This window comes from Macrobrachium nipponense, chromosome 20 (assembly GCF_015104395.2).
Source record: "Macrobrachium nipponense isolate FS-2020 chromosome 20, ASM1510439v2, whole genome shotgun sequence".
Lineage (NCBI taxonomy): Eukaryota > Metazoa > Arthropoda > Malacostraca > Decapoda > Palaemonidae > Macrobrachium > Macrobrachium nipponense.
Genome location: NC_061089.1, coordinates 21,496,677 through 21,515,384, shown reverse-complemented (window position 1 = coordinate 21,515,384; position 18,708 = coordinate 21,496,677). Strand labels below are relative to the sequence as shown.

The following is an 18,708-nucleotide window of genomic DNA, read 5'->3' as shown; positions in this document are numbered from 1 at the left end:
ATCTAAAATGCTTTATTTGTAACGGCAAATTTAAAAGGGTGCAAACATTTAGGACAATCGCCCACGAAAAAAATTTCTCGGAAGAGTTCTATCGCCAACGAACGTAAGGAAAAAGTTTTTTCATAAATTCAACCATAAATCGAAATATTGTGCTAGGAGACGTCCAATTTGTTGAAAAAATGAAGGCAAATGATTGTAATATTACTATTAATATGAAGAATTTTAGCTTACAATTGGCGGTTTCTCGACCGTTTTCTGTAAGAGTCAAAGTTGGACCAGAAGGTTGAAAATTTTTGCACTTATCGTTCTTTATATGAAAAATATTTTCAAAAATTGCTAAAAGCTAGAATCATGAGTATTTTTTAGTTGTATGTGCATTTGAAATTGCCGCCAGCATTTTCAATATAATAATACTTCATGTAAAGGATAATTTAAAATGGTGCAATAATTATTGTTCAAAGTGACGAAATAAATTTCCGGAGATGTTTCACTGATACTTTTTAGTGCGATAAGAAAGGAAACATTTCGCTGCTTCGCCGCGTGCGTAACGGATTGTAAAAAAACCAAAACAACGCCTTGATCTGTGAAAACTCCCAGCCATCCCCAAGGTGCGTGATACAAAAGTTTTTCGGCTGGTAGGTGATTTAAGTATTTTTGTTTCCGCGAATTGTTTAAAAAAAACTTTTTTGAGCCGACGTTATGATACGTCCAATCGGCATAACAGGGAGAAATTTTGAACTCGAAGTTTAATACGTCCAATCGGCGTTAAGAGGGTTAAACAATCAGGGGTGGAATAAGCAGGAAATCTGTCACTCACCCAACCTGCCACCAAATTAATTAACCAACTTATCCAAGCCTAACCCATTCCAACTTGTGCTGGGAATAAACGTACTAGCATTTCGGGCTCCAAAATATCTACATAGGTTAAATTACTGGAGGACACTTGGCCATTGCCTTACCACTCAATGATTAGTACCATCTAAGCCCTACCTGGTAATCATTCAATGGACACTAGGGTAAACAAACACCGCAGAAGGATCCATCATCATCGCGCTGGCCAGGCCCTTATTCACATCAATATTTGTTGGTTGGTGAAACCCAAGAATACAATTACAACTTTAAGCATACCATTCAAAAAGATTGAAGTTTCGTTCAACATAATGTTGTAATATGAAAGCCCCTATACGAACTAAAAAATAAGCATGTCGAGCTCATTCATAAAATATGGTTTTCAAGGCCAGTTTGGAAAATCCCAATATGGCAGCCTCGTTAAAAATATGTTTCAAGGCAGTTTTGCAAATCCAAATTATGGGCGGCAATCGCATGGCTGGCCGCTTCTAACCACAGACAATTCCACCACATCCCCTTTTAGCCGCCACAGCATTCAATTTGAAACAATGTTAGCGGTATATATGTAAACGTTTATTGAATCTTGCACAAGGGACTTGCAGTTGTAAACTCAGCACAACCCAAAAAACAAACATTTTGTTGGCCTATATTAGTGATAGTATGAAAGTTTTTCGTTACCGTGGTATGGTCTTAATTCACTCCAAACAAAATTGCACTTGAACCACGATTGCTCTGTTCCTTGGTTACCTCAAGCACTTCACTCCGCCAAACAAAAGGTTGACGAGCAGCAGACGAATACATGTTTATGAGGTACCAAAAGCTTTATTTCCTTTAATTGTTTACTTCACTCATTATTTAGTTTAACTTTATTACTACAAAATGTTTATTAATTTGCAAGTGCTATTATACCCTTTTTTGACCAAAACAAATTAACCCCAAAAAAATTACAGATATTTCTGAAGTTACGAGCAGACGACGGCAAAAAGACTCATTGTTGCCAATCTAGTAGAGCTTCACGGCAATATGCCGATGCAATTTACAAACTGTTTCCATGAATTCTAGTTGTACATAGTAAATGCCAGTAATGATAAAATTCGTTGTACAATATATATATATACTACAAATCGATATGCTTAAGTTCCACGTAGTTTCCCCAGTTTTGTGTAAAGTCTTCTATACCCCAGTTTGGAGGGTAAAAACACACATTACCAAACTGAACAAACACTGAAATAAACAACAGAAAGAAGTGTAAAACGCCGCAAAGCCTGTTGTAGTCCCCTTGAATAAGTAAGAAATAAGTACTGGTTAGAGGGGTGGTTTTATGATTGTTGGATGAAAGGGTTGCCCCTGCCCAGCGTCTATGGGTACAAGTCGGTGTGTGCGGATTTAGCACAGGAAATGGGAAATTTGTTATGAAACAAAGCGACTCTGCAAACATCGAAGGATGGGCGTACCAATCATCTAAACTTTTTTTAAATCGTAAGTAAAAAATTTCAAAAAGCGTTTTGGGGTAGGTTATCGGTTTGCACCTGTGTTGGCCACACTTTTCATTACCCTCTGTTTTTAAATCTGAAAATATGGCCTTTAATTTCTAACTTTGGAGAAAATACTTACGTTCAAAAGGAAAGTAGAGGCTCTTGAGCTCCTGCTATAACCACCAACAACCCTCAGACTGTATGAACCATCTACCAGGTGTCAGGACGTGTTAAAGTACTTTTTCGGAGGGTGGCCAAAACTGCGGCAGTCAGTGAGTTGGCCAGTTCGCTCGGTTGTTTACCCTAGTATATACATAAAGTAATTCCCAGGACTGAACGAGTGGTGAATTTTTTGGCTAAACAATAGGCATAACTATAAAGATGTTAGATTTTATATTTTCTTGGTAAAATCTCAAATTATCTCACCTGGAAAATGCATTATATACATCCTTTATCATAGGCCTATTATTGTCAAATATGTTATTTTCATAATAAAATAAATTTTTGAACATACTCACCTGGTAGTTATATATATAGCTGAACGTTCAGGGGACGTAAAGCTACATTATATCACTACCAGGTGAGTTAGATGTTTAAAAATATTATATTAATGAACAATATCACAATACGGCCGTCTTCTTCACAATCACCAACAGAACTACCTTAAGTGCAGTACATTAGTGCTGACCCTCACTTGGTTAAATTAAGATTTGTTAGTTTGGCAGTACAATTAACCTATACAGTGACCTACCCTAGGCATAGGGTAAAACATCACGGACAACCAACCCTCATCACGCTGAACGAGTCTTATTCACTCGATATTTAGCATACCATTCAAAAGATTGAAGTTTCGTCAACATAATGTGATATATGAAAGCCCCATACGAACTAAAATAAGCATGTGACGCTCTTCGTAAAATCTGTTTTCAAGGCAGTTTTGAAATCCAATATGGCGGCCACAAGGGCCTGGTCAGTGATGGACACCATCTTTCCCAGCCTTCCCAGCACTCATTTGAACAATGTTAGCGTATATATGTGACGTTTATTGATCTTACTTAAGATTGCAGTTGTAATCAGCACAATAAAACATTTTGTTGCCTATATTAGTGGAAACAGTATGAAAGTTGTTTATTCCCGGGGGGTCACGGGTTGAACTGAATTCATTTTACCTTGCATCACAAGCTGAAACTCCACTGTGCGTTAATTGATTGTTGATTATACACATTTGGTCTCAAATTCACTCCACAGTTGCACTTTAAAACAAGGTTGCTGTTCCTGGTTCCTAAAGCCGTCGCGACCACCACAAACACAGGTTATGAAACAGACAGACGACAACTGCAAAGTTTTATTCCTAAGGTTGTTTACTTTACCTCGTTAGTTAGTTCAAACGTTACTTTTTTTTTTTATTTTTAAAAATGTTAATTTAAGTTCATGCCTTAATTATCCCTTTTTTGTTTGCAACCAAATTAACCCCCAAAAATTACAGACATTTCTAAAGTAGATACAATCCAATGTTTCATTGACTTAAGGCTAATTATTAGTATTTTGATTTTCTTTAAAAAAATAACTGGTATGACCAGAAATAAAATTGTAAAACATGGACAATTTGTCCAAAAATTGCATTTTTCCTAACTATACAAACCTCAGGAGGACCGAAGGGGTATTCAAACTACTGGTTGTCCGCAAAGACACGGTCGAAAGAAAACGCCTCTGTCGCAGTAGCGGAAGTTAAACGTAGCTTGTTCGACGGCCAGAACCTGAGAGAGCCTTCTTGGTCGGAGAGAGAAGACTAACCTGGTTCAACACAGTCGGCAAAGCTTACCAGATGCCGGCATGGGACCCACCGTTCGATTGGGTTCCCTCTCGGGGCCCAAAAACCCAAAAACGGTACTCGAGCCGAGAAACGGGTGGCTCTCTGCTGGTTGGGCAGTGGGGCGATCCTTCCCCTGAGGTCGTTGTGCTGACGAATATCAGCGCCATAACCTCGGCAAAGTTCCTCTAGATCTCGGAATTCACAGCATGCTTGCAGAGTTGGGATCGTTTAAGCCCCCCTTCGAAACAAGAGCCATCATTCCGAAGAAACCTTCCTCCTAAGAAGGGGGTAAAACAGCGACAGCCCTTCTCGGTCTTCCCCATCCCACTTGCGCAATACGTCCATGGCCGGCGTCCAAGAAAACCGTGCCTGGCAACGTTTTGTAGGGGCGTTTCGTTGGTTGGGAAATTATGAAGGGGGGCGCACCCCTCACGATCACTCCTTCAATAACTCGCTCCTCCCGGTGTAACCCAGAGGCGGTTGGAAGGTAACGGGGAGGAGGCAGGACCTGACCGCTCCCTCCTCGCTCGCTGGCCTGGCCAGAACCAGCAGGCGTTGGTACGGGGCCTGGCAAGGCGGATCGTCAACCCCGCGGTTGGTGGCGATCGAGAAGCTGCAGGGCCCTGGTTCGAAAACCGTTCTCTGCTGTGGAGAACGGGCTGGACCCTGCAGCACAGCGGGCCCCGGATCCGCGAGTGTCAGAAGAGACTGGGCTGGCTGGTTCCCGTACCCGATCGCTTCTTCTGGTGAGAGCGAACGGTCAGGCGACCTGGCAGGCTCCACTGTCACAGTGAGACCGGCGTGCTTGTTCCTCACCGGCAACGTCACGTCGCGGTTCCAGCCGTGGCTGGGCACCGGCTGAACGGGGAGGACCTCTTCCTCCAGCCTCAGCCCGTGGACCCGGTAGGGTGGACCAGTCAACGTCCCCAGGGTAGCCAGCTGTTCGCCGCGAGAGAGTGAGAGCTGGTTCTGGTTGAAGCAGTCACGTGAGGGCTCGTTCACCAGGTCTTCCGCCCCGTGCCGTGAACCTGACGTCTTTGAAGCGAGAACTCAGAGGTTCTGGTTCCTCGGCTCAACGGTCGCCATGGTCGGCGACCGTTAAACAATCAGCTTACCACTACCCCCTGGCGAACGATGAAGGCCGGAGACGGGACCCTGATGGCAGTGGCAGAAACCACTGACCACCAGGCCGAGGAAAGTAACCGGTGTTAGCCCGGTACCCCACTTCTGGTCCCCGTAGTCTTCTTCCTTGCGGAAGAAGAGAACGGGCCCCCGCTCCCGTAACGAAGGAGCAGGAGGACCAGGCGGAAGGAAACCCCTCCCGTTCCCACCACCGAGGTGTGAGGAACTGGTGGTCCCGAGAAGCTCCCGAGGGAGGACTTCTTAGGAGGGAGGAGGCAACCTTACCTTCTTATTCCTCCGGCTGTGGAAGCCTTTTTTTAGAAGGTCGGAAGGGGAAGAGGCGGCAAAGCCCGACGACGTAATGAAGTAAGGAATGAAGCCGACGACGACGACACCTTCCTCCCTTCTTCTTCGTCAGCTTCCCTCAGGACAGGACGTAAGATCTGCTATCCAGGGCGGAGACCGGGGCTGCTGTAGCCGAAGCACCAGGGCCGGCCCGGACGCATCCTGTACAGGAACAGACCAAAGTCTGGGGTAGTACCACCACGAAACAGGGACGAACATCAGCAGGTTATGGGGCATATCAGGAACAGCAGGCCACAGCCAGAACAGCAATCGGTAGGGGACAAGCCAGCGCAGCAACGGGCAGGGACAGCCAGCGCCAGTAGCAACGGCTAGGGGACAGCCATGCGGCCAGCAAACGGCAGGGACAGCCAGCGCAGCAACTGCATGGACAGTCAGCCCAGAATCGGCAGGTACGGCATGGCAGCACCGGAAACAAGGAGGAAGTGGAGCAGCAGACCAGCAAACATCCATGGTACCGGCGGCAGGTCCAGGGGGAGGGGCTGAGCTTAGGGACAGCGGAAAGTGTGGTCGCTGCAGCGCGGTCCAACCACGATCCTGGCGGCCGGCAGCCCTCCCCCTCTCGGTTACGGCGAACGGGCACTTCACAGCGGCTGATAGGGCCAAGACTGTTACCACGTGAGGCGAGTACACCAGGTGAGGAGGGACGTGATGGTGTCACCATGGTTGCGTGGTCAGCCACCCTCCATGGGTGACCCGCAGTAGGCCCAGACATAGAACCGCCAGCCCCTGGACACTAGCAACGCCCTGCAAATGGAAGGACGCCCATACCTCACCAAGGTCCAACCCTCGGGTGGCAGATAGCCACCTGCGGAAAAATAACAGTAGTAGCGATTAGTGGGGGGGAAGTCCCCTCGCGCGGGGGGGGCGGGGTGAGCCCTTCTCCGAACGAGTGGAAGGAACCCCGAATACCAATTGTAAATCTCGGGCACGCGCGCCCTCCCCCGCACCTCGACGGATCGGGCGAGGAGAAGAACGCCGATAATACCTCCCCCCCCCAAAGGGGGGAAGGGCCGTCTGTTGGGGAGCTGAGCGGGGGGGGGGGGGGGGGGGGGGGGTTGGGGGGGGGTGGGGGGTTCTCGTTCCCCACCCCACCGCACACGCACCCATGATACCCCCAAACAAACAATATAAGAAGCCCGAGAGCAATCGCTTTTTTTCCATGCCATCGGCCCCGAATGGCAACGGGCATAAAGGATTCAATTCCCATGACTGAGCGGAACTTGGAACCAAATAAATATTGATGCCAATCAATAATAAGGAATAAAATGAAAATGCATCGTTGCATTACGATTCACTTTCACAATGGAATAAGGGCTCGGATCGAGCGCATTTCGCCCTCTGGTATCCGAGCGGCAAAAGGGTAAAAGGCCCATTGTTCCGTTAACCGTTTATGGATCAAGGTTTATGGAAAACTTTCGGATCCATAATGAATTGATTGCAATCAAAAAAAAAAAATGAAAAATGGAAAAAAGAAAATACTGCGCTTGCGATTTGCACTTATACAAAATTAAAAAAGGGGAAGGATCAATTCCCGGGAAATTAGCGGAAAAACATTGATCCCTCAGTAAAACAATGCAATCTCAAAAAATAAAAAAGAAAATGAAAAAGAACTGGCACTTGCGATTTGCCCACTTCAGTTCAAATAAAAAGGGGAAACAAGGATCAAGTTTCTGGGGGTTAAGCCTCGGGAAACTGAATCCAAAATGACCAATTTGTCTAAAAATTTTTTTTGCATTTTCCTAACTATACAAAACCTGAGGTCCTTTTACAATAGGAAGATACTAGCGGGCTCCAGCCTGGATAGGTCGTAAAGCTTCCTCGAACGAAAAAGGGGTTCGGGTAGTTAACTGCTTGTCCGACAAGGCGCGCTTTGCTGCGCGACTGGGAGGTAAACAAATCCACTTTTGCTTAGGCCCAAGCAAAAACTGTACAGACGTGAGGGGTGGCATGGCAAAGGAGGTGGGGTATTGTGTAAAAGGACCTCAGGCGTTTGTATAGTTAGGGAAAAATGCAAATTTTAGAACAAATTGTCAATTTGTTTCCGGACACGGCATACAAAACTTCGGTCCTTTTATAAATAGGAAGACTCACTTTCTTGGTGGGGGTGAATCTGAGTCTTTTGTGAACAGAACTGGTGTTTCGCCCTACCGTTGGGAAGCTTCCTGGCTCGGTAAGAGCGAGGGAGGGGATCCAACAAGCCTCTGTCCGATTGATCGGGGCGTGGGTGCAACCAGCAGGATCAACTGGTCAGGAACCTTCTGGACCGAGTTACTAAGAGAGGGGCATTGCGCACTCTTATTAGTACCAGCAATGCAAGAACTTGTTCCTGTACAGGAGCAAATATAAAGTCATGGGTTTGACTCTTGTAGGCATCCACTTCCCCCCTTGTAGAAGGAAGTGGTGGATATTCTGCTCCTATCCCTCGTGAAAGGGATAGGATGGGGCTCTGTCATATAGCTCACCTGCATCTCGTCCTCATCCAGCGTAGTGACGACCATGGCCCTCTGCCCACAGGTAGAGGGGAAGGAAAAGATGGGAAGAGAGAGCCAGTCACTCACTCACTCACACTCCATCCACACAGTCACACCAGGACTCGATGCTGTTCAGCCTGCGAGGGTCTGGGTTAGCTACACAACTTGTTGAGCAGCCACCACGGGTCCCAAGGAAAAGGTATCCAAGGACCTGTGGGCAATATCCCGAAGGTAGAAGGACGTAAAGGTAGTTCTGGTTAGACCAGACCCCTGCCTTCAGGACCTGCGCCAGCGGAGAAGTTCTTGCGAAACGCCAACGAGGGGCCAATACTTCTGACTTCGTGAGCTCTCGGACGGGACGTACGGATGTCGTCACTACCATCAGCCTCATACGCCCTCCTGATGACCTCACGCAGCCAGAATGAAAGAGTGTTCTTGGATACTTCTTTCTTGGTGACCCGGGTGCTAACGAAGAGGCGTCGACACTCAGGCCTGAGGTGACGAGTTCTCTTCAGATAGCGCCGTTAGCGCCCTCACAGGACAAAGCAGCATCTCATCCGCATCATTATCGGTGAAGTCCAATAGGGAGGGAATCGTGAATGACTCGAACCTGTCATCAGGGACTGACGGTTTCTGAGTCTTCGCAACGAAGTTCGGACGAAATCGAGCGTCACGGATCCCCATCCCCTGGAGTGTCGTACATCATAGGAAAGACCATGAAAGTTCCCCTACTCTCTTCGCCGATGCCAGGGCCAGCAAGAAGAGGGTCTTGAGGGGTCAGAATCCCTGTCTGACGACTCTCGGAGTGGCTCGACGGTGTTCGAGTCAGACTCCTAAGGACGAGAGTCACGTCCCACGCAGGGGGCCTGAGTTCCCCTGGGTGGGCAAGACCTCTCGAAGCTCCTCACAGCAAGGAGATCTCGACGGCGAGTTCGAGATGTCCAACCCCCTCAGTTTCAGGACGAGCGCCAAGGCGGCTCTGTATCCTTTCACTGTGGGGACTGATAGGAGCTTCTCTCGGCGAAGAAAAAAACGAGGAAAATCCGCTACCTGCTGAAGAGTGGCTGAGAGGAGATAGACCCCGTCTACGACACCAACCACAGAAGACGGCCCACTTCCCCTGGTACACAGCTGCAGAGGACTGACGGACGTTTCCAGCCATCTCTGTTGCTGCGCTACGAGAAAAGCCTCTCGTTCGCAAGAGATGGTGGATAACAGCCAGCCGTGAAGACGTAGGGACTGGACTGCTCGGTGGTACCGCTCGAGTGTGGCTGGGCGAGAAGGTTGTGCCAAGGGGGAATCTCTCGGTTCTCCTGCGAGAAGAGCCAGCAGGTCCGGATACCAAATGGCTTGTGGCCATTGGGAGCCACCAGGATCATCCGAGATTCGGGGTGACAGCGCTCGACTGATCACCTTGCGAATCAGGCTGAACGGGGGAAAGGCATAGACGAAGAGGTTGTCCCACGGGTGTTGAAGAGTCCTCTGCAGCTGCCCATGGGTCCGGCACGGCCGAGAAGAACACTGGAGCTTCCTGTTGTGCCGGGCGTGGCGAACAGATCCACGACTGGTCGCCCCCACAGGTCGAAGAGCCTTTCCGCACGTCCTGGTGTAGAGACCATTCCGGTCCCTATCACCTGATCCCGACGGCTGAGCGTGTCTGCTACTACATTCCTCTTCCCTGGAATGTAGCGTGCCGACAGCTCTATTGAGTGTGCCTGAGCCCACTCGTGCACCTGCCGTGTCAACTGGTACAACGGGAGAGACACTAGGCCCCCCTGTTTGTTGACGTAAGCCACCACCGTGGTGTTGTCGCACATCAACACACTGAGATGTCCCATCAAGCGGTCCTGAAACTCTTGGAGAGCGAGGAACGCTGCCCTTGAGTTCCAGTACATTGATGTGAAGGTGCTTGTCGTTCTCGTCCCACAACTCCTGAAGTCAGCAACTCCTCCAGGTGTGCGCCCATCCCTCGGTCGATGCGTCTGAGAACAGCTGCATGTCCGGGGGGGGAGTGCGCAGAGGCACTCTCTTAAGAGGTTCCTGTCGTCGAGCCACCAGGCTAGGTCCTGCCTCACCTCCTGTGTCAGTGACACTGGAAAGCTTGGGGGATCCGTCGCCTGTGACCAAACTCTCCTTTAGTCTCCATTGAAGAGACCGCAGGTGAAGACGCCCGTGAGGGAACTAACTTCTCGAGTGACGACAGGTGTCCGATCACGACTTGCCATCGCTGAGCTACCTGTTCCTGCCGAGACAGGAACTGGTGGCTGCCTCTCTGAATCTGCTGATCCGCGAGTCCGCGGGGAAGACTCGCCCTGCTACCGTTTGTCGATCAGCATACCCAGGTACTTCATCCTCTGCTTGGGCTCGAGATCGGACTTCTCGAAGTTCACAACGATCCCCAGATCGCGACAGAACTCGAGCAGCCGATCCCTGTCCTGTAGCAACTGCGAGCGGGAGCTCGCCAGGACTAACCAATCGTCGAGATACCTCATCAGACGTATCCCGTGCGAATGGGCCCAAGCAGACACCAGAGTGAACACTCGCGTGAACACCTGTGGGGCGGTTGAGAGACCGAAGCACAGTGCCCTGAAACTGGTACACCGTCCCGTCGAGGATGAAGCGGAGGTACTTTCTGGAGGACTGATGAATGGGTATTGGAAATACGCATCCTTCAAGTCCACTGAAAGCATGAAATCGTTCTCCCTGATGGAGTCGAGCACTGAGGCGTGCCGTCTCCATCGTGAACCGGGTCTGGCGAACAAACCGGTTCAGGGGAGAGAGATCTATCACCGGGCGCCAGCCTCCCGTAGACTTTTCCACCAGGAAGAGTCGACTGTAAAAGCCCGGTGACTGATCCGTGACGATCTCTACAGCTCTCTTGCTCAGCATGGTCTTGATCTCCTGTCTGAGTGCTACGTCCTGCGGTGACCCGGGTGGGGACGTACGACTGCTGTTGGACCGGGTTGGAGGTGAGGGGTGGCCGAGATTCGAAGGGATAATAGATATCCCTCCCGAAGGACATCTACAATCCAGGTCTCGGCGCCGTAGCGCTGCCAAGTTGCCCAATGGCTGGCCAGGCACCCCCCCACTTCCGGCAGCAGGTGAGGGGGAACGCCGTCCCTAGCGTTTCCCCCCTTTCTTCAAAGACTTCTTCCCAGAGCCTCCACGGGATGAGGAGGGCTGGGAGGAGGGCTGGTTACGGCCCCCCTTGCCAGAAGTTGAAGAAGACCAGAGTCATTCCTCGGGGCTTCGACCCAGCAACCGTCTTAGCAGCCGAGGAAGCGCTAGCCGAGCCTCTTATTAGACTTGGCCGCAGTCCGAGGCTGCCCAGAAAGCCTTCGAGACTGCCTGGTGAACCAGACGGTCACTGTCTTCAGTGCGCCGTCTGTCCACCGCAGCGTCCACCATCTCTCCTGGGAAGAGAGACGTGGAACTCCGTAGAGGTCCGTTTCGAAGCCCCAACGCCGCCTCACGCCCGGCCGCCCGGAAACCCGAGTAAGGACAGCGTCCCTTCGTCGGAGAAACCAGGTTGGCCCACAGGTTTCACCGTCTGGTGGGCAAGGAAGGAGATGGCTCTTCCCCCAGACTGGCAAAGTCTCCTGAAGGCCGAGTCCTGCTTCGGGAGAAATTCCCCGGAGTTGGCTGCGACCTTATAGATACTGTGAGGGACCACAGATCTAGCCAGGAGACGGCCTGGAAAGCTGCCCATGGCGGTAGATTCCAGGCCGAGTGCCTCTTGCTGCGAGAACCACAGGTTCTCGGACAGGAGCTGTTGCAGAGACACACCCGGAGTCAGCCTAGCTAACTCCGGGTTCACCTGTTTGGCGGCATCGGGTCTTCAGATGGCACGTAAAACCGCCGCTGTCGTAGCAGAGGAGTGGAAGCAGCTTGCTCGACCTGCCAGACTTGAGCGAACCGTCTTGTCCGGAGACAAGCGATTCAACTGGTCTAGCACTGAGTCCGCAAGCTCGGAACGCGGCAAACCCACCGTCGGTCTGGGTTCCCTCTTCGGGCCCCAGAACGACTCGAGCCGGGACGTGGGCTCGGATGGTGGGAGCGGCGATCCTTCCCCGAGGTCGTTGTGCTGACGAATCAGCGCAATAACCTCGGGTGTGATAGCATCCTGTGGAGTCGGACCGTCCAGTCCCCGAAAACCAGGAGTACCTCCCGAGACCCTTCCTCCCTCAAGGAGAGGAGCAGCGACAGCCCCTCTGGGTCTCCTCCAACCACCTGTGCGTACGACCTGGCTGGTCCGAGACCGAGCCTGGTACGTACGACGACGTGGCGGGATCCTGAGGGGCGCACCCTCACGATCACTCCTCAATACCTCGCCCCTCCCGGTGTAACCCGAGGAGGTTGAAGGTATGGGAGAGGCAGACCTGACGCTCTCTCCACGCTCACTGGCAGAACCAGCGGGCTTGGAGGACTGCAGGCGATCGCCAACCCGCGGTGGCGATCGAGCTGCAGACCTAGTCGAGCCGTCTCGCTGTGGAGAACGGCTGGACCGAGAACAGCGGGCCCCGGTCTCGTGTGTCAGAGGAGCTGGTGCTGGTCGCCGTACCCGATCGCTCTCTGTGAGAGCGACGGTCAGGCGACCGGCGAGCTCCACTGTCACGGTGAGACCGGTGCATATCCTCACGGTCGCCGTCAGTTCGCTGGTACCAGCCGTGGCTGTGCCGGCGCAACGGGGGGACCTCTTCCCAGCCTCAGCCCGTGGCCGGTCGTGGCCGTCACGTCCGCCCGGGTAGCCAGCCGCTCGCCGTGAGAGCGAGAGCTGGTCTGGTGAGAGTCGCGTGAGCGGCTGTCACCAGTCTTCCGCTCCGTGCCGTGAACCTGACGCTGAGCGGACTCAGAGGTCTGGTTCCTGGCTGCACGGTCGCTGGTAGGCGACCGTACACTCGGTACCTCTCGCGAACGAGCGGCCAGACGGATCCTGCTGCCGTGGCCGAACCACTAACAGCAGGTGAGGAAGTGCCGGTGTTAGCCGGCACCCCTCTGGCCCCCGTAGTCTTCTTCCTTGCGGGAGAAGAGACGGGTCCCCTGCTCCCAGAAGGAGCAGGGCGACCAGCGGAAGAACCCCCCGTCTCACCAGAGCGAGACGGGCCCTTAGAAGCTCCCGAAGGAGACTTCTTAGGGGGGGGGGGGGCGACCTTCTTTTCTTAGGCGGGGGAGCCTTAGAAGAAGAAGGGGAAGAGGCGGCAGACGACGACGACGACGAAGAAGACGATGAAGACGACGACGACACCTTCCTCCTCTTCTTCTTCTTCTTCGTCAACCTCCTCAGGACCGACGTCAGATCTGTCATCCAGGACGGAGCCGGGGCTGCTGTTGCCGAAGCAACAGGGCCCGGACGTACCTGTCCGAACAGACCAGCATCGGGAGCAGCGGCGCCAGGAAACAGGGACAACATCAGCAGGTGCGAGCATCACCGGAACGGAAAACGGCAGTCGAGACGGCAGGAGCAGGAACAGGAACAGCAGCGGTGGTCACGGCAGGTACGGCAGGCTGTGTGGACGGTACAGATGGTCTAACCAGCGGCACAGACATCATCGGCACCGGTGGGAGGTCCAGGGGCGAGCTCTTCGGGCACATGAAGTCCGGTCGTGGCAACACGGCAAACCCAGGTGGCGGCATCACACTCCCCCCGAGTTACGGCGACTGGCCCCTGCACCGATGTTGTGGGTGTCACAGAGACCGCGTGCTGGGTGTACACCAGGTGAGGAGGTGACGCGTAGCCAGGTGTTGTCAGGGTCGTGGTGGTGGTTGTGACCGTAGCGTGCGTAACCGCCCACGGAGCCAGCGAGATGATAGAGCAGCCCCTGGACACTCGGCACGCCCTGCAGTCCCAACGACGCCCACACCTGTCCGAGGTCATCCTTCACGGCAACCGCACCTGAGGAGGCAAAAGTCGGGTGATTAGGAGGATCCTCTACCCGCTCGCGCGAAGACGAGCGGATAGAGGACCCAGAGTACAACTCTACGTCGGGGTATCTAGCGCCCTCCTCCACACTCGACACATCGGGGGAGGAGAAGGACCTAGACACCGCCCCCGAAGGGGAAGGCGCGAGAGTGGAAGTTGAGCGGGCGCAGGAAAGAAGACGAAGTGTCCGTCACCAAAGGAGTCGCGGGAGAGCTTTCCGACGACTCCTTTGCAGGCCTTCGCTTCTTCCTGCCCTCATACAATGTCCACTGCGCCTCCGACCAGTTTCATACAAACATCACAGGGCTCGGCCCGGGTGCATTCGCGCCCCCGGCACCGAGCACACAAAACATGAGGGTCTATCTCGGGGAAAGATCTGAATTTCCCACATTTGCGCCCTTCGGTACCCGGGCAAAGTCTCCTTGGGGTAGCGAGGCGCGGAGATTCCATCATTAATGAATTCAGCGTAATTAATATGAAAAGAGAGAATACTGTACTTACAATCTTTCATACACAATTACAAACAAACAAGAAAGCAAACGACGAGCAGCGGGCAGAGAGCGAACACACACGTCCATCCACTGTGAGGCCGAAAGCAAAAGTGGTTTGTTTACCTCCCAGTCGCGCGCGCGCGCCTGTCGGACAAGCAGTTAACTACCGAACCCTTGTCGAAAGCTTACGACCTATCCAGCTGCCGCTAGTATCTTCCTATTGTAAAAGGACCGAAGGTTTGTATGCCGTGTCGGAACAAATGAGTATTGCTACAATCAAAATAAATATATGAAAATGAAAAAGAATACTGTACTTGCGATTCCACTTCCATACAGAATAAGTTTCCGTGCCGAGCGCATTCGCTCGGCAACGGGAAAACGGTTAAAAAAAATATAAATGAAAAGAGCACTTACTTACGATTTTCATCTACACATTTCCAACCCAAATATACGCTCGGAGCGAGCGCTCCCGCCCGCTCGGCACCGAGCACACACAATACGAGGATCATTTCTGGGAAAATGGAATTCCCGCCACTTACGCCCTTCAGTCCCGGCACTCGGGTAATCGGAGGGCGTGGTGCAACCAAGATCCTTTAATTCACACTTGAATTCATGGAAATAAATATGAAATGATTGTACTTACAATTCAGTTTCACTAGATAAATAGAAAAAGAAAAACACAACCATGCGAAAGCAACGACGATGAAGCGGGCAGAGAGCGATGATACACGTCCACACGCCAGCAGGCCGAAAGCAAAAGTGATTTGTTTACCTACCAGTCGCGCGCGCGCGCCTGTCGGACAAGCAGTTAACTACCGAACCCCTTGTTCGAAAGCTTACGACCTATCCAGCTGCCGCTAGTACCTTCCTATTGTAAAAGGACCGAAGGTTTGTATGCCGTGTCGGAACAACTTTAATGTTTGCATGCTGAGAATGGCAAAATCATCGTTGCCACATTAGTGGAGCTTCACACATACGCCGATGCATTATTATAAACTGTTTCCATGAATTCTAGTTGTCATAGTAATGTAATAATGATAAAATTGCTTCAATATTTATGTATATATACTCCCAATACATAGCCTAATTTCACCAATTTCCACGTTTTGTGTAAGTCTTATACCCAGTTTGGAGGGTGAACACAATTGGCCAACGAAAGGAGAGAGAGAGATGAGAGAGAGAGAGAGAGAGAGAGAGAGAGAGAGAGAGAGAGAGAGAGAGAGAGAGAGAGAGAGAGAGAGAGAGGAAGGTGAAGGAAGGAAGGAGAGGGGTGGCAGTGGAGGTGGTGGGAGAGGGTAGGTGGAGCTTTTTACGCATGTTTGTATCCATTTCTGAATAATGGAGTTTTTGTCTCTTGGTACAAGGATTAATGTCGTTATTCTTTACGATTAGTGATTCACGATACCCTTATAAATTACGGCACTGGGTGTAATGCACCATAGCAAAATCTTGTTCTGATACAAGTGTTCGTTACAGAAATATTGCCAAAAAACTTGCTTGCACTGTCCCTGAAACCCATGATAGGTATGCTGCTTAGTTGTCAATCAAGTTTTTTGTAATAAAGTATATTTTACAAGCTAGCTATTGAATAAATAGTAAATAAAGATATATATGCGCAATACGATTATAACAATTACATGAATAGCTGATAACAATCTGCATGAATAACTGGTAAACTGTTCTGCAAGAAAGTTGCCAATTGGTGTGTTCACCCTCCAAACTGGGTATAAGACTTACACAAAACGTGGAAATTGGTGAAATTAGGCTATGTATTGGGAGTATATATACATAAATATTAAAGCAATTTTATCATTATTGCATTACTATGACAACTAGAATTCATGGAAACAGTTTATAATAATGCATCAGCGTATGTGTGAAGCTCCACCAATGTGGCAACAATGATTTTGCCATTCTCAGCATGCAAACATTAAAGGTTACATTTATTTCTGGCATACAGTTATTAAAGAAAATCAAAACACTAATATAGACTTAAATCAATGAAAAGTGCTCGCAAAAAAAAAATAAATAAATAAATAATCCACGTATCCGTAGTCTGTTCCTCTATGGTTTTTGGCAGCCAGATGTACGACACAGTTAGAAACATTGGATTGTATCTACTTTAGAAATACCTGTAATTTTTGGGGGTAATTTGGTTGCAAAAAAGGGATAATAGACAAGAATTAAATTAACATTTTTAAATAAAAAAGTAAAGTTGAACTAAATAACGAGTAAAGTAAACAATTTAGAGAATAAAACTTTGCAGTGTCGTCGTCTGCTGTTCGTAACCGTGTTTGTGGCGCGCGCGCTTAGGAACCAGGAACAGCAATTTGTTTAAAGTGCAATGTGGAGTGAATTGAGACCAAAATGTGTATAATAACAATCAAATAAGAACTGTGGAGTTTCGGTTGTAATGGCAGTAAGGATAAAAACCACCGATTACAAGGTAAAAATGAATTCAGTTCAAACCATGACCCCGGGAATAACAAGTTTCATACTTTCACTAAAGAAGGCAACAAAATGTTGTTTTATTGTGCTGATTACAACTGCAATCTTGAGTAAGATCAATAAACGTTACATATATACGCTAACATTGTTCAAATGAGTGCTGGGAAGGCTGGGAAAGATGGTGTCCATCCATGACCAGACCCTTCCATCCACACGGTAGCCGCCATATTGGATTTCAAAACTGCCTTGAAAACATATTTTACGAAGAGCGTCACATGCTTATTTTAGTTTGTATGGGGCTTTCATATATCACATTAAGTTGACGAAACTTCAATCTTTTGAATGGTATGCTTAAGAGTTGTAATTGTATTCTTGTTTCACCAATTAAATATCGTGTGAATAAGACTCGTTCAGCGTGATGAGGGTTGGTCGTCCGTGATGTTTTACCCTACAGGACTTAAAAGAACGTTCTAATTCCGAAAAATAATTACTTAAAATTTGAGTCAGAATCGAGTTACTTTTTCAATAACGAATATTCTCAAATTACTAATCATAAATATGTAAAATATTGATGCTTTACTATTTATTTAAAAAATTATCTAAGTGCACATTTCGTTTTCTTCTTCTACCAAAACAGTTGTTTACTTAAAAACGTCCTGGTAAGGGACTGTGTTCTGATTGTTGTGATGAAAGTGCCCCAGTGTCTGTGGGCACAAGTGGTGTGCAGATTTATCACAGGAAATGGGAAGTTTGTTGACACAAGCGACTCCGTAAACATCGAGAGGGCGTCAATCTTCTATAATATTGAAGCGTAAGTAAAGATTTCGAAAGTGTTTTGGTGAGATTTCCACTGCCGTGGACACCCTTTTCACTACCCTCTGTTCAATGCTTTAAATTTGGCCTTAATTTCTAACTTTGGAGAAAATACTAGGCTACTTCAAAAGGAGAGTAGAGGTCTTTAGCTCTGTTTCTCACCAACAAGAAGTCGTGACTGATGCCCATCTCCGGTGTCAGGACGCGTTAGCTACTATAATGTACTTTTTCGGAGATTGGCATGCATTGATACCTAGTCGTTGGCCTGCTGCAGGGCATGCGGTGTTTTACCCTATGTCTTAATGAACCTAACCTTACCAGTGGCAGCCAAATCTCTCTATTCCCTCCAAATGCATTTACTCCGCTTTCTGCCCCACTTCTTGTGTCCTGCGCTAATGGAACCGATCTCTAACTTTAACTGGGTTAGGTTAGGTTACTATAATGACCATAGCTAGTACTAGGTATACTGGCTTAGGTCAAGCTGCGTGACCTAGGAGGCTGTCTAGCAGAGCCTAGGCCTAGCATTTACGCAACGATATCCGAACACCTCACCTGCATTGGCATTTGCATTGGCCTCGGTAGTATTCGTCGCATTCTGCTGCTGCGGAGCCTGCGGCGCCACAGGAGCCGCGGGACTCGGTGGCTGCGGTGACACAGCAGCAGGGGCAGCAGTGGAAGTCACCACCTCTGGAGGAGGTACATGTGGTCTTCTGAGGTCAGTTAAATCCGATCCGTTCGTACCACGCCCACGCCCGCGCCCTCTCCCAACGCCCACTTCCATATCTGCGTTCTGCCGAAAGGTGTTGCCTGTCGTATTGCTTTCAATCAAGAAAGCGACATATGAACTTCAACAAGAAGCCGATGATGGCCTTTGGGAAGAGTTCTTTGGGCATGAACTTCACTGCACAGAAACAAACCGTTTCAGAGCTTCTACCTCTAC

The 18,708-nt window shown here is 49.6% G+C and overlaps 1 protein-coding gene across 2 annotated transcripts in view; it reads right to left on the bottom strand.

Moving 5' to 3' along the window:
• The window catches only part of LOC135223047 (polyadenylate-binding protein-interacting protein 1-like), a 122,419-nt gene extending 103,711 nt beyond the window's left edge, over positions 1–18,708 (bottom strand). The window contains exon 1 of one of the 2 annotated variants that reach the window (XM_064261558.1): positions 18,321–18,708. In XM_064261558.1, the coding sequence (XP_064117628.1) occupies positions 18,321–18,549 (229 nt within the window). In that variant the 5' untranslated portion in view covers positions 18,550–18,708. The remainder of the gene's footprint in view (positions 1–18,320) is intronic. The other variant, XM_064261563.1, reaches the window with a different exon arrangement.